Genomic DNA, 14,635 nt, shown 5'->3' on the forward strand with positions numbered 1-14,635 from the left:
ACAAGATGTGTTTAACACATCCCCGCTCAATGCCCCCGGTGCACTACAGCTTAAAAAATGAACGAGAGAATAAATGGAGTGCCTCAACTTAACTGTCCAGAGCTTCGAGTGCACCCCTAGGCAATAAAGAAGTATTACCCTAGCGCGATTGTTTTATCATTATTTGACTTTTTCCACCATAATCAAATTCACAGCGAAGGATAAAAATGTACATATTGAACTTTTGATACCGCGTTTCTTGGATCACGTTGTGTTTTTTTGAGCCCAAAGCTTCACCTTTTCTTTTCCCAGACATATTGGCATGCGTCTGCGGTGTGGTCCCAACAGAACCTGGGGATGAATCATGTAGCTGCAAGCATGCAAGAGCACTGTTTTATGATAAATATTACAATTCATAAATCATTGTTTCTCAGAAGAGCAAAAGAGAGCGAGGGGAGGGAGCACAGAGAGAACTGTAAAGCATTTGGGGATCCGGCAAGAAAACAACGGAGGGTCACGCTCCCTGTGTGAGAGTGTAGATGGTGGTGAAAAGGGGGCTTCAGGTCAGGGAACCACCAGGGAGAGGGAGTGGTGGAAGAGTCAGCAGGAATGAAGGAGAATAACAGCACAGACAGAGCACATACACACTCCATCTGCACCATTTAGGCCTATAGAACCTCACTGTCATCTGCATATGGCAGCATTGCAGCGTAAATTATGATCGCTATGCATTCGCTCACCAGTGATAATCATCCCTCGCCGTTGCCAGCGATTCTGAACGACGGCAGCCAGAGGACAGTAAGGGCTGTAGTTGTTGTTGAGGACATACTTGAGGGAGATAATATTCCAGTGTGAGGTTTGGTTTGAGCTAAATGATGAGAAATAAAAGATTGCAATGACAGTATTTACAATGAGAGTTTAGATGCGGGTTTTCGCCACTGCCTCCCTCGTTAAATTTTTTAGGCTTCGGCTGGAATTTAGTTCTGCGCTACTCCGCAACACTGCCAAGCATGCGTTTAGTGACTAACAAAAAATTTTTGTATTTTAACAATTATTTCATGGGTTGATTTGTCAACCTGAGGCTGTAAATAAGCAATGCCATTAAGTTTGTAATGACACTGGTTAAAAACATCCCAGACTTGTCATATTGCCTCAAAAAGACATTTCATGACTGTAAAAGGAAACCATTTCCACTAATACGTGTTTGCCATCTAGTGGCCACGGAGGGATCTTTTGATGGAAAATGATTTAAGAACACTAAAACAAGCACAGAAATCATATCTAGACATTTAATTGTCAATTAGAGCACAGACAATCAATATCAGAGTATCCTGTGAAACAGGCAGTCACTGTCATGTTATGCTTCCACTGCATTCAGTTCCTAACTTCCTGCCTCTACTCCATGTCAATGTCACAGAGGGCCGGTGGCGGCTCTCTCTTGACCCAGGGCAGAGGGGCGGGGACATAGGGGTCGTAGGTCCAGTGTGGATACACCCTCTTGTACAGGTTCATCAACACTGTGTCCTGAGAGCGCAGCTGATTGTCAAATACACACTTCATGTGGCCGTGAGTACCTGCAAAAGCACACAGATAAAAGTGAGTCAGTGGTACCCAACATTCCACATTTTTTTAAGAATGTACTTTGTTTTTCTCCCCAATTTAAAACTAGACCAGCTAGTATATTTTGTTACAATCATTTAAAGTCCTTATATTATTTTTTTGTATATCTGATATACAATTACCAATATTGTTTAAGCAGTATTATTTACAAACAATACTGATTAGTTTTGTATTTATTACACGTTTATTTTTATTGCCATACCAGGATCTATGGCTATTTTCATGGCAAGATCAATGTATTTTAAAAGAAACAAATCGTAGCAAGACTACTTTTGTATAAATATCCAATTTTTCTGATTTATTTTTTAAACCGTTATAATGTTATAATTAATAATACAATTATATTACTACAACTACTACTAATAACGCTTGATTTAATACACCAAAGTATTTTGTAACTATTAGTAAAATGTTATGACTTCATAATAATGATTGAACTTAATTATTTTATAAATAATAATAATAATCCTAGATCAAAAATAATCAACAATTAATAATAATAATAATCGAAAAAAAGTCATTGTATTCTTGTAGGCACTTCATGTTTGTCTTTTGCAATTGATAAATAAAAGTTATAAAAAAAAATCTAAAGGGTTTAATATGCATTAAAATCTTAATAGCCAGTTCATTAAATGTTTTTCTTCACAATATTTCCTTTCTTACCTAATGCTTCCTTGATGTGTCCTCTTCGTCCCCATTTTGTACGTAGTTCTACTGGCTTAAACCACAGAATATCATCTGCAAAAGAGAAACGCTTTAATGTAGCACTCAATCATTGTTCAATCTCTGCACTCACATCTATGTAAACAGAGGAAATGACTAACGCCTTCCTTCTCACCTCTGTTAAAGAACATGTAACGGACCACAGCAGAGCGCCGATTGATTTTGAAAGGGTGTCCGCTCAGCACAATTCTCTTCAAGACCACACGCTGAGGATCACAGCTCAAAAGAGTACCTGTGGCCACCAGGTCCTGCATACCTGTGGTAAACGTAAATCAAAAAGGCTTTAATCACATGCTGTACTGGTGAAGGCAGTATTCTTTTTGAGTTCAAATGTTTTGTTTGATTCTCCTCACCATTGTCTCTCTGTTTGAAGACCAGAACACCAGCGGTGGGGAAGGTAATGGGAGCATAGACAGACATCACTGTAGGAGCATCAGGACGCAGAAACCGCTCCATCTTGTGTTTATCAGCTAAAAATAAAACATTTAATATCATTGAAGGCAGTTATTAGGACTTAAACCTGTGAGATATATCATGTAAAAAAAAAAAAGAAAGAAAAAAAGTGTTTAAATAGATCTTATTTTTAGATCGACACGACTTATTCAGAAACAAATCAACCATAGTCCTATAATGAAAGACAAAAATATGAAGAACATGATGCTCTCTTCTTACCAGAAGTGTGCTGTGAGAAGATGGCTGAAGCTCTGAAGCGTCTGAAACCACACTGAAACACCAGGTCTTCTTTAGACTTCACTGGTTCTGTGTTGCTCGGGTGCTGCCGCACCAACATATGCATCACTGACATCTACAAAATAAACAGTTTCAATACACACTATGATCATTTGTGAAAACAATGCCTTTAAACTGAACAGTACTACTGTATTTCAAAACACAAACATCACTAGTACATTTAACCCTTTTGGAAAATTTTATGTGATATTAAGTAATTACTAGGGGTGTAACGGAACGTGTATTCGCACCGGACCATTTCGGTACGGAGCACGTGTGTACCGAAATTGTCTTCACGACAACAATATCTATACTTCATGTTGAGCATAAATATAAAGCCTACTGATAAAGGACACCGTCAACAGTATTGACGGCAAAAATAGACTATGTTTGACAGGTGCAATGTGCCAGTGTGTCACTGGCCTAAGGTTTTCAAAAGGCATCACGCAAGTGTGAACATCACTACAACTAGGAAAAAAACGATTGTAATTCAAACGCAGCTCCCGTCGGCATTTAAACAGACCTTTGCTCTTAATTCCGATCGGTCCAACGCATTAAGGAAATCTGAGCAGGTCTAAAAACTGAAACTGTTGATGCTGCACTTTACACTTTGGAAAAGTTATATATATTTTTTAAATATGAGCAGGCCTACAAGCTGGAATTGGTAATGCTGCACTGTAATCATAGTTATTTATTTATATTTTTCATTGTATGATATTGGTTTGAGTTAGAGTATTTTATTTAGTGGAGAACTTTGCAGCAGTATTTTATTTCTTATTCTTTTTTTTATTTTCTATATATTTTATTAAAAAGTATTTTTTTTAAAAGTGTAAACAAATTGTTAAAAAAATGTTTATAGTAATAAACAACCTGTAGTTTAATGTTTGCATTTCTTTCCCTTACTGTACCGAAAATGAACCGTACCGTGACTTTAAAACCGAGGTACGTACCGAACCGTGATTTTTGCATACCGTTACACCCCTAATAATTACTTATAAAAATATTCAAGGATCCTCTAAGCTGTAAGTACCTTCTGTTCATGTGGCAGCAGGGACACTAGAACTAATGGTTTGCCGGTTTGAAAGCTCTCCATTACTGAGGGAGGAACATCCACAATATGAAGAGTCACGTACCAGCCTTCCTGCAAAAATAAAAAGTGGATTTCCAAAATAAATTCCTTTGTTAAACAGTGAAACACCACAGTTTCTGGGACAAAAACAAAGATATTCGTGAGAACTCTCTAAACAACATCCCTTTCACTCCCTTTCCCCCCCACACAAACCATTGCTCCTTCCTCCTCACTAGCGATGTCTGCTAGTATTCGGCGGCGCATGCGCTCAAAGTTCTGGAACTGATAGATGCGCGAGTAATCAAGAGGCAGATTCTCCAAGGGGTCCCACGGGGAGGAACGGAAACTCTTCAGACCTCTGAACTTCTGAAACCTGGACGTACAGAACAGACTACTCAGCAGATACATACACTAGTCTAATAACCATTCAAAAGTTTGGCGTTTTCTAGCAAGGATGCATTGAATTGATCGAAAGTGACATTTAGAATATTACAAAAGATTTCTTTGCAGCACAAGATTGATAAGAAATGTTTCATGAGCATCAAAACAGCATATTAGAATGAATTCTGAATGATCATGTGACACTGAAGACTGGAGTAACGGCTGCTGAAAATTCAGCTTTGTCATAAAAAAAAAGTTATTTTAAATTGTATACTGTTTTATTGTATTTTTGATCAAATAAATACAACCTTGGTGGGCATAAAAGACTTTCAAAGAATGGAAAAAACTGACCCAAATCTTTTGAATGGTAATAAAAAGCTATATTTAAAAATAACCAATACAGTTGGGGTTACCGATACTGGATATTATTCATTTGTGCTTATTTAAATATATTTTTTTTATATTTAGGTTAACATCAACTCATTTAATCTTTAAAAACACCAAAATAATATATATATTTTTTTATATTTGTTATTATTTGATAACATACAGGAGATATCCAAATAATCATCCAGATTTTCATAGTGAACATTAAAACTTTTTTTTTTTTTTTTTTTTTTTTACCAAACAGTACTGAATTTTAACACTGGCCATTAACATGCAAATAATTATCAGTTATCATTAACAGCTAATTTTAACATCTGCTCATCGCTAAAGGCTGTAAACTGTCATCCTATGGAAAAGATCTCATTCATAGTCATTTTTGTGTTCCCTGGAAAAAACAAAAACATAAGGGTGAATAAAATAAAACAGACTTTTCATTTTCATTTGAAGTTTCCTTTTCATATCTCAAACATGGACAGGTACAAGGCTGGAACTGTCCTGCATCTTACCGTGTCTTGGCTGGGACATCTAGGGGAGTGTCGACTTCATCAGGGAACAACTCATTGGCACGTGCCTCTCTGTATCTCCTCAGTCCCTCTCCCTCCTCGGCTTCGTCCAAGCCTTCGTCATACTTCTGATCAGGTCCGGTGGAACTAATCTCCTCCTCCTCTTCTTCTTCTTCCCCGTCGTCATCACCTCCTTCAGAAGCGCATTCAGACCCAGCATCCTTAGAGAGGAAGAGAAGCATGTAAAAACATTTCTCTAGACATACATCCACGTAGAGTCTAGCAAACCCAAACAAAACACGCCACTTCTTTGAAGTCCACTAAACAGACAGCAGAGTGACTAAGATGAGGAAAAAGGACAAGACATACCGCTGGGGTGCATTAACCCCCCTGTGGGGTCAACCTGCAGAACAATCGCAGGTGCAGTAATAAAAATAATCTCTGTAATCATCTGTAGTACCACTTCCCTATTGTTAACATCTTGCATTGAAAAGTCTCCTTTGGTGCGCCCCAAGACTTCAAACGCATGCTAATTATGATTAAAGAAAATAAATGGACCAGAGCTTCCATACTTGTCAAGCTTCCCCTTGTTCTTTCAAGCCCAGCTGGTATAAATAAATGGCCGCCCCCTCCAAAAGTCTCGACAGGAAGTTCTGTCCAAAGAGCAGGAAGACTGAAGGCTTCTCTCGGGACTCCCTCTCCAAACACTATTGTTGCGTCGAGATGCCTGGCACTAAGGCCAAGCAGCAGACACTGAGAAAACAAACAGTGCCTCTCCACCACAAAGCGCACAGTCACGTATGCACTGTTCCCCCCGCGCCGTGCCCACCCTCCATTTCATCCTTTTTACTTAACTTAGACCTTCAATCATTATGGGTTTAACCCGCTTTTGCCAAGCTTGCTACTGATTGGTCGCTTCTGCTGCCACCTCGCAGGTTGCCATAGCAAAAGATATACAAAACAAAACCTGCTTTCTTCCCAGGGTGTCATTGTTTATAGAATAAAAAGAACCCTACAATCAGGCATGTGATCAGCTAAAGACGAAAACAAGGAAAACATGTACCCCCCTCCCCTCCACCAAACAATAACAGAAATTGTTTCCTTCCGATTTACACAATTCACCTGGGTCATACACGTCAAGTCAAAAATACTGGAAATTTGTATGGTATGGAAAATTCACATCTAAAACCGGTGTCAAAATAAAAACCTACCTGAGATTCATTATCACCATCCATTTCATCTTCCATCATCCCATCTTCATCTTCATCATCATCATCAGCACAGCTGTCAATGTCATTATCATCCTCCTCCTGCTCAGCATCATCAATGATCCATGTGGCCTGGTAGTCAGACATCCCCTTTGGTACTTTCATCACTCTCCTTTTCTTTCTGGCCTCTGAATATAAATGAATGGATCACATCAATGTCAGTATTGCCCATATAAAGGTTTATTTATTTTTTTAGATCTATTCATTTAGGTCACTAGTTGCCACCTACTGCTATTGGTGGGTTGCACTGATCACAAATGAGATCTATTGCCATTCTGTGATGAAAATCCATAAATTTTCCTGAGCTAAGAACAAATATTCTGTAGGAGAAAAGTCTTTGTATATGAGTTGCAGTAGCGCATAATGCGTCATATCATGAACAAGATGAGAAGTTATTAAATTATGATCTGAACTTTCTCTGAATGCAATCATTTATACCCTGAATATGGGCAGATACAAATCATATACAACCCGAATTCCGGAAAAGTTGGGACGTTTTTTAAATTTTAATAAAATGAAAACTAAAAGACTTTCAAATCACATGAGCCAATATTTTATTCACAATAGAACATAGATAACATAGCAAATGTTTAAACTGAGAAAGTTTACAATTTTATGCACAAAATGAGCTCATTTCAATTTTGATTTCTGCTACAGGTCTCAAAATAGTTGGGACAGGGCATGTTTACCATGGTGTAGCATCTCCTTTTCTTTTCAAAACAGTTTGAAGACGTCTGGGCATTGAGGCTATGAGTTGCTGGAGTTTTGCTGTTGGAATTTGGTCCCATTCTTGCCTTACATAGATTTCCAGCTGCTGAAGAGTTTGTGGTCGTCTTTGACGTATTTTTCGTTTAATGATGCGCCAAATGTTCTCTATAGGTGAAAGATCTGGACTGCAGGCAGGCCAGGTTAGCACCCGGACTCTTCTACGACGAAGCCATGCTGTTGTTATAGCTGCAGTATGTGGTTTTGCATTGTCCTGCTGAAATAAACAAGGCCTTCCCTGAAATAGACGTTGTTTGGAGGGAAGCATATGTTGCTCTAAAACCTTTATATACCTTTCAGCATTCACAGAGCCTTCCAAAACATGCAAGCTGCCCATACCGTATGCACTTATGCACCCCCATACCATCAGAGATGCTGGCTTTTGAACTGAACGCTGATAACATGCTGGAAGGTCTCCCTCCTCTTTAGCCCGGAGGACACGGCGTCCGTGATTTCCAACAAGAATGTCAAATTTGGACTCGTCTGACCATAAAACACTATTCCACTTTGAAATAGTCCATTTTAAATGAGCCTTGGCCCACAGGACACGACGGCGCTTCTGGACCATGTTCACATATGGCTTCCTTTTTGCATGATAGAGCTTTAGTTGGCATCTGCTGATGGCACGGCGGATTGTGTTTACCGACAGTGGTTTCTGAAAGTATTCCTGGGCCCATTTAGTAATGTCATTGACACAATCATGCCGATGAGTGATGCAGTGTCGTCTGAGAGCCCGAAGACCACGGGCATCCAATAAAGGTCTCCGGCCTTGTCCCTTACACACAGAGATTTCTCCAGTTTCTCTGAATCTTTTGATGATGTTATGCACTGTAGATGATGAGATTTGCAAAGCCTTTGCAATTTGACGTTGAGGAACATTGTTATTAAAGTTTTCCACAATCTTTTTATGCAGTCTTTCACAGATTGGAAAGCCTCTGCCCATCTTTACTTCTGAGAGACTCTGCTTCTCTAAGACAAAGCTTTTATAGCTAATCATGTTACAGACCTGATATCAATTAACTTAGTTAATCACTAGATGTTCTCCCAGCTGAATCTTTTCAAAACTGCTTGCTTTTTTAGCCATTTGTTGCCCCCGTGCCAACTTTTTTGAGACCTGTAGCAGGCATTAAATTTTAAATGAGCTAATTAAGTGGATAAAAGTGTAAAATTTCTCAGTTTAAACATTTGCTACGTTATCTATGTTCTATTGTGAATAAAATATTGGCTCATGTGATTTGAAATTCCTTTAGTTTTCATTTTATTAAAATTTAAAAAACGTCCCAACTTTTCCGGAATTCGGGTTGTAGAACAATGAAGCCACTGGCACTAATATTACCCTCTTGATGACACTTGACTAAATCATCTCTTTAGAGATGGAGCAGATATATCCTTTTATACTAGATGCTGCAATATTGCATTGCGGTAACTGGACATTAAAAAAAGAAATAGTTACGTATTTCTATCCAATTTGACACTGTCAGTGTGCAATTTTACTTTACTGTAACATATATAATAACAGTATAATTGAATTAGCTTTTATTTTTATGTTTTTGGCTTTTATTTTAATTTTAGTTTCTTTATATGACTGTAGTTTTCTTTCATTTTTAATATTACTTAAATATTACTAATTATGTTTCAATTTATTTTTATTTCAGTTTTTATTACTCTCCAGAAAATAAGTTTGAACTTCAACTTCTTACAGTTAAACTTATTACAAAGGCAACATTTTTAACAAAATGTTTTTAATAGTTTGAATTATCATTATACACCTGGTTTGAACAGGAGGATAAAGTACCTTCTGCCTCCTCCAGCTCGGCTTCTGTGGGCCACGTTTGCTCCCCATCCATGGGATCCACTTCTGCCTCCGCCTGCAAGCTCTCCCTTTTCTCAGGGTCTGCTTTCATCAACACCCGAACATCCCCATCACCACCATCCTACAGGACACGTACAACGACAAAGATAAAGAAAAATAAACCAATAAACACATACGATAAATCAGTGAGGTACTACAAATGGAAGTAGTCAGTCCACAATTAAAGTAAAAATACTACATGATAGCACAACATTACAGTCAACCATAATATAACTGACCAATGAGTTTTCACTGAGGGATTGTCTATCAACCATTTAAACTGAATTAAAATTAATAATAAAAGTGTTATTTCTAAAACTGCAATAGGCATTTTTACAATGAGTATACTTTATTCTTCTTAAACCAAGCTCTAAAATATTGTGTCAGTTACAAATTGTGAATAAAACATTTTTAAAAATCCTTATTAAATCTTCACACTTGTAATAATAAATCCTTCTTATTAATCCCTTAATTAAGGGGACCATTTAAATTAAGGGCATCATTAAGTCTTTAAATTGAAAAGACAGTGGGCTTCAAATATTGTTGTGGACAATACGGGGCCTTGGAGTCAAAGGGTTTAAGAATCAGTGCTTTTCCCACTTGTTGAGCCTGGTTACGGTATAGTGTTAAACTTGCAATTTATGAATAAATGAATGAACAAGGTGCACATTGATAAGTTCCAAATCCTCTTGTGAAATGATGAACAAATAAATGACAATAAACCCCTATTTCAACAAAATAGTAGCCTCCTAACCATCATCTCGACGTCTCGTCCTGGCTTCCCCGGTCGAGGAGCTGCTGTCACGATGGGTAGAGGATCTGCAGGAGCATCGATCTGGCTAAGCTGAAAGTCACCATGGCCTGTGATATGCACCAGCCTGTTGACTTGCAGAGGAGAGCCTCGAATATATCCTGACACACAGAGGGTCCCTAACCCTGTGGCTGGGCCCCCTGTCCCATTCTGGCTGGTGTTTGGTATATATGTGGCTCTCTGAACCAGCAGGTGCGAGCGGCGAGAGCGGAAGCCCAACCGCCTCTGCTTCTGTCCTGACAGGTGCCTCAGCAATAGAGTAGCATCCTGCTCACTGTCCACAGGAAAGAGACGTGCATCTGGGAAATGAGACTCTACCAATCGGGACAGCACTCGCCGAGATTCAGTGCGTTTCTTCACCACTAGATCAGCCACTCCCTGACACACCAGTGCTGCAGGGCAAAGAGGAAAAGTATTGATTTTGATTGGCCAATTGGGACATTCTGTTGAATATCTGTGCATAACGACTGCTAAACTGTATAACTAATCACTTCCAAACATATTTTACCATGACTTGGCAAGCCCTGTGCAAAGAGACAGGACAGGCAGTATTCTCCATAGCTGTCCCAACCTTCAGTCGACTCCAACACAAACACCAAACTGTCTGCAATCTTTGCCACATCCAGGAGGGCATGCAAGTCAGCTGGAATGAGTCAAAAACACGATTTTTACAGCCTTTAATCAAAGCCCAAAAAAGTGTGTGCCTTCTTAACTTACCCTTGAATTACAGAGAAAAACATAACAGAAAATACAATACAGATATTAATAGAAAATAATACAATTCTATACACCTTTGCCTAAATTCATTTAAAATAAAAGAATTTAAAACTAAATTTATCTTTAGATCTGCTAAAAACTGTTTAAAGGTGTTATTAAACTATAATAAGATGACAATGAAGACAATCCAAATTTTAAAATAAAGGGGAAACCAGCATGCACAATAAGGAGAATAATGAACAATATCAAATATTAGCCTAAACAAAAAAATTATCAAATCTATAATACAAGCTGATAACTGATTTAGTACCAATATAGTATCCCTATATTGTATTATGATATATAATACATTAAGCACGCTTTTGCAAATCATTTTACAAAATTGTTAGTGACTTTATTCAACGACTAAAAATATTATATTATTCAATATATTACACATGAGAAAAAAACTGTTCTGAAAAAGATGTCTGGTCATAATTACTATATTTCAATGCAATGCAATTAAATTTATACATTTGTGTCAAATGTCTACACCTTTTTGGAAGATAGTCAAAATCTTATTAAACTGATCAAAAGTGACAGTTGTGATTTTAATATTTCTGCAAAAGACTTCACGAATCGTGGATTCTACAAATATACTGAGCAGCACAAGTGTTCTCAACACTGATAATAATAATAATAGTTTCTTGAGCACCAAATCAGCATATTACAATGATATCTGAAGGATCATGTGGCACTGAAGACTGGAGTAATGAGATTAAAGTGTCAGATGGTTGAAATTCCATTGTGCATCATTGGCATTTATTTACCTGTGTCTGGCCTGTAGAAAATGAATCTCTGTTTAAAGCGGGGGAGAATGAGACCAAAACTGTCCTTGGCCCCAGTGACTCCTTGAGCTTCATGTACAACACCACCAACTCCTTCACCTCTCAGTATTTTTGTGACAGCCCCGGCATCCACACCTGCGTGAAGGGCTATGACTGCCACAAGATGAGGGGGTCCATCCCTGCTGCCCAGCTTCCTTTTCTCTGTCAGCACCTGTCACCATCATCAACACCCAAAAAGAGACGAGTTAGTCAGCTAATCTCCAGTCTGTAAACCCTGTTGAAGACTAATGTTTACTTTATTTACCGAGTCTTTTTTGTTGCGTCGCAGCTGGTTGGCTTTGTTTCTACGGTCCATTTTCCTCATCTCTCTTCTCTGTTTCTTGGTGAGAGCCATGACAGCAACTCTACCTATTTACGATGCATAGTCACGTTTATTGTCTCACACTTAGCAATGCACAAATATGTATGCTATTTATGATTGACACGAAACTAAACAGAATTTGTATCTAAGAATAGTGTCTATGAGAAACCTTTATAGCCGATGATGATGAAAAAAAAAAAAAAAAAAAAAAAACATCTTAAACCAGACTAAGTTGGTCTCTCAATCGGGTCAGGCTGATTTTGATGACGCTTTGAGCACTTTTGAGCTGTTCAGCTTAAATCAGTTAACAACATCAATCATCTAGGCTGGATTTTGTCAGCAGAGCTAAAGTTAAACGTATAAACTGTATGCACAGAAAAACTTTAATAAAGTCTCACTGATCACGTCTCGGGTCTTTAAACACGTGTTCAGTCAGACAGGCTCTGCCCACGTGACGGTTCCCGCGTGTGTATTTTTTGATAAACTCATCAGACATACCCTTGTTCTCCCGCCCGATCTCGCCTTTAGTTCGGTGTTTTCCATGCTTGTGCTGTTTGTTTTTCTGTTTAAGAGCTCCAGGCCTGTGCGCCTGCTGCTGCTCGCCTCCTGCAGCCATTTTCTGTCATGCCGCACATGTAAACTTTAATGACGTCATCTCCACGCGCCTGATTTTCCTTCTGCAGAATCGTCACTGAGTAATAAAGTGCGCGCGTGCCACCTACTGTTGTTCCGCTGCATCATCCTCAGACAGAAGGGTTTCAGGGCTTTTCATCTCATTTACCAAAACCTTTAGTGAATCTTATGACATGAAATCTATCAATTAACAGTTTTACTCGCAAAATTTAGTTTAAAGGAGAACTTATTTTTATGACTACTTAGATTTTTAGCATTATTACTTTATTATTTTTTAAAATAAAAATGCAATATTGTGGGGGGGAAAAAATAATGTTTTTATTTGTTATTAATATTTATATTGTAACAAATTTGTAAGGTATTTAATGACAATTGTTAGTATGCACCATTATGGTAGCATTATAAGAAATCTTTAAAATACTCTGGATATGTTTGCATTGTTTGTACTCGAACATAGATGCACACACATTGTTTACATCATTAAATATATCTGCAAGGTGTCAGAGCTGGGGTGTAGTGGTTAGTGCCCAATTTTATGCACATGCTGGTTCAAATCTAGCATTATATGCTGATCATTTTTTTCTTTTTTCTCATTTCATTAAACTATAAATATAAGTCTGAAAACCCTGTAAATCTAAATTCCCCCTTTTTCTTTGGAAATAAAGTGTGCTAAAGCATACATTAATTTATCATTACCATCTGTGCAGGACATAGCTTGTCTCATGAGTTTTCTTTTTTTTCTTATCTTTTCCTGGGCAATTTCATTTCATCATGGTTTCTGAATCATGCTTGTGGGTTCTATTTTTGTTTTATATCATCATAAAACACCATGAAACAAGAAAAGAAATAATAGTGTCATCAACATATAGTAATCACCTATTTTATAAATAGATTTTCCATATAGGAAATCATAAATCATTCTCAGCACAAAAATAAAAAGCCCTTTTAATACCATCTCTAAGCATCTGATAAACACCAAGAGTTCATTCAAAGTGTATAAGCCTTATGAAGTCAAATGGGTCATTTAGTCTCTAGAGAATTTCTTTGTTGTTTTATGTTGAATCACTATAACACACCACCATGTCTCTCTAATGACATCAACAGGATGAAGCATGGCTCTTTAAATCCCATTCATAAAACAGGCTCCATAAGTCTCAAAACCCTCTGTTCCCTGGATACAGTGACAGCATCCTGCATTCTCATTGGCTGGGAGACACAGCTGCTTCAGAACCAACCCAGAGCTGGTTCTCTCTGCTCTGTTTACCAATTGGTTGCTTGCAGGCTTGTTGACATCACTGTAATAATTTTGCCCAGGGATCAGCTTTAACCTCTTTGTGATCCATAACAATGATGATAACCAATATTAAGCAATACCCAGAAAACCTACAGCTCTATACATTTTTATGTTTAAACTGTGGTGAAATGTGTAAGTCTGAGATTACTGTATGCTTACAACAGAGGCGAGCTGTAATCCTGTTCATTTGATTTGTATGACTTCTGCTCTACTTGTCCTAGTTATCTTCAAGTCCATCTGTGTGAGTACTGGTGGGTTTTCAAACTTCATACTTCAGGCACAGAAAAAAAAATCATCAGGATAATTTAGGGATTTTTTGAGGAGACAGCTGCAGCAACATATGATTTGTAAGGCATTTGTTAGTTTAGCATATGGGAGTATCATGATCATCATAATCGGTAAATATCCAAAATACTTCAAAGATACTCCCATATGTATGTAAACTGATAGCTTCCTGTGATACACTTTTAAAAATGTATTACTCAAGAAATTCCAACAAACGTAATCATAATGCTGAAATTGCATTGCAGCACTGCAGCCATTTCTTTTCAAGGAATCACGTTTCATTACATTTTCCTCTGATTTTATCTGTGTTTATCTCTACAGAACTGCTGCAATTACAATTACAATGGATTAGGGTGGGGTGTCTTAATACTTAAGAATTAAAATAAAAAATAATAATCTAAATCCTTACAGAGCTTTGGCTTTCCTCATAG

At 37.8% G+C, this 14,635-nt stretch overlaps 1 protein-coding gene across 1 annotated transcript; it reads right to left on the reverse strand.

Moving 5' to 3' along the window:
• Window positions 1–1,256: 1,256 nt before the first annotated feature.
• Window positions 1,257–12,656, reverse strand: tsr1 (TSR1 ribosome maturation factor). Its single transcript, XM_059514316.1, has 15 exons — window positions 12,491–12,656; window positions 11,936–12,039; window positions 11,614–11,842; window positions 10,596–10,730; window positions 10,031–10,479; window positions 9,220–9,358; window positions 6,603–6,787; window positions 5,395–5,612; window positions 4,334–4,493; window positions 4,082–4,192; window positions 2,995–3,127; window positions 2,676–2,792; window positions 2,438–2,578; window positions 2,263–2,337; window positions 1,257–1,553 (listed from the first exon to the last, which is right to left on the reverse strand). The coding sequence occupies exons 1-15, from the start codon at window positions 12,606–12,608 to the stop codon at window positions 1,375–1,377; spliced, it is 2,493 nt and encodes an 830-aa protein (XP_059370299.1). The 5' UTR covers window positions 12,609–12,656; the 3' UTR covers window positions 1,257–1,374.
• Between the last annotated feature and the right edge of the window lie 1,979 nt (window positions 12,657–14,635).

Source organism: Carassius carassius, chromosome 28 (assembly GCF_963082965.1).
Source record: "Carassius carassius chromosome 28, fCarCar2.1, whole genome shotgun sequence".
Lineage (NCBI taxonomy): Eukaryota > Metazoa > Chordata > Actinopteri > Cypriniformes > Cyprinidae > Carassius > Carassius carassius.

Coding starts and splice junctions, on each gene's coding strand:
- tsr1 (XM_059514316.1), bottom strand. CDS start 12,608: ATGGCTGCAGGAGGCGAGCAGCAGCAGGCGCACAGGCCTGGAGCTCTT. Junction 10,480..10,595: donor ACAGGGCTTGCCAAGTCATG/GTAAAATATGTT, acceptor TTTGCCCTGCAG/CACTGGTGTGTCAGGGAGTG. Junction 1,554..2,262: donor ACACATCAAGGAAGCATTAG/GTAAGAAAGGAA, acceptor GTGCTTTTGCAG/GTACTCACGGCCACATGAAG.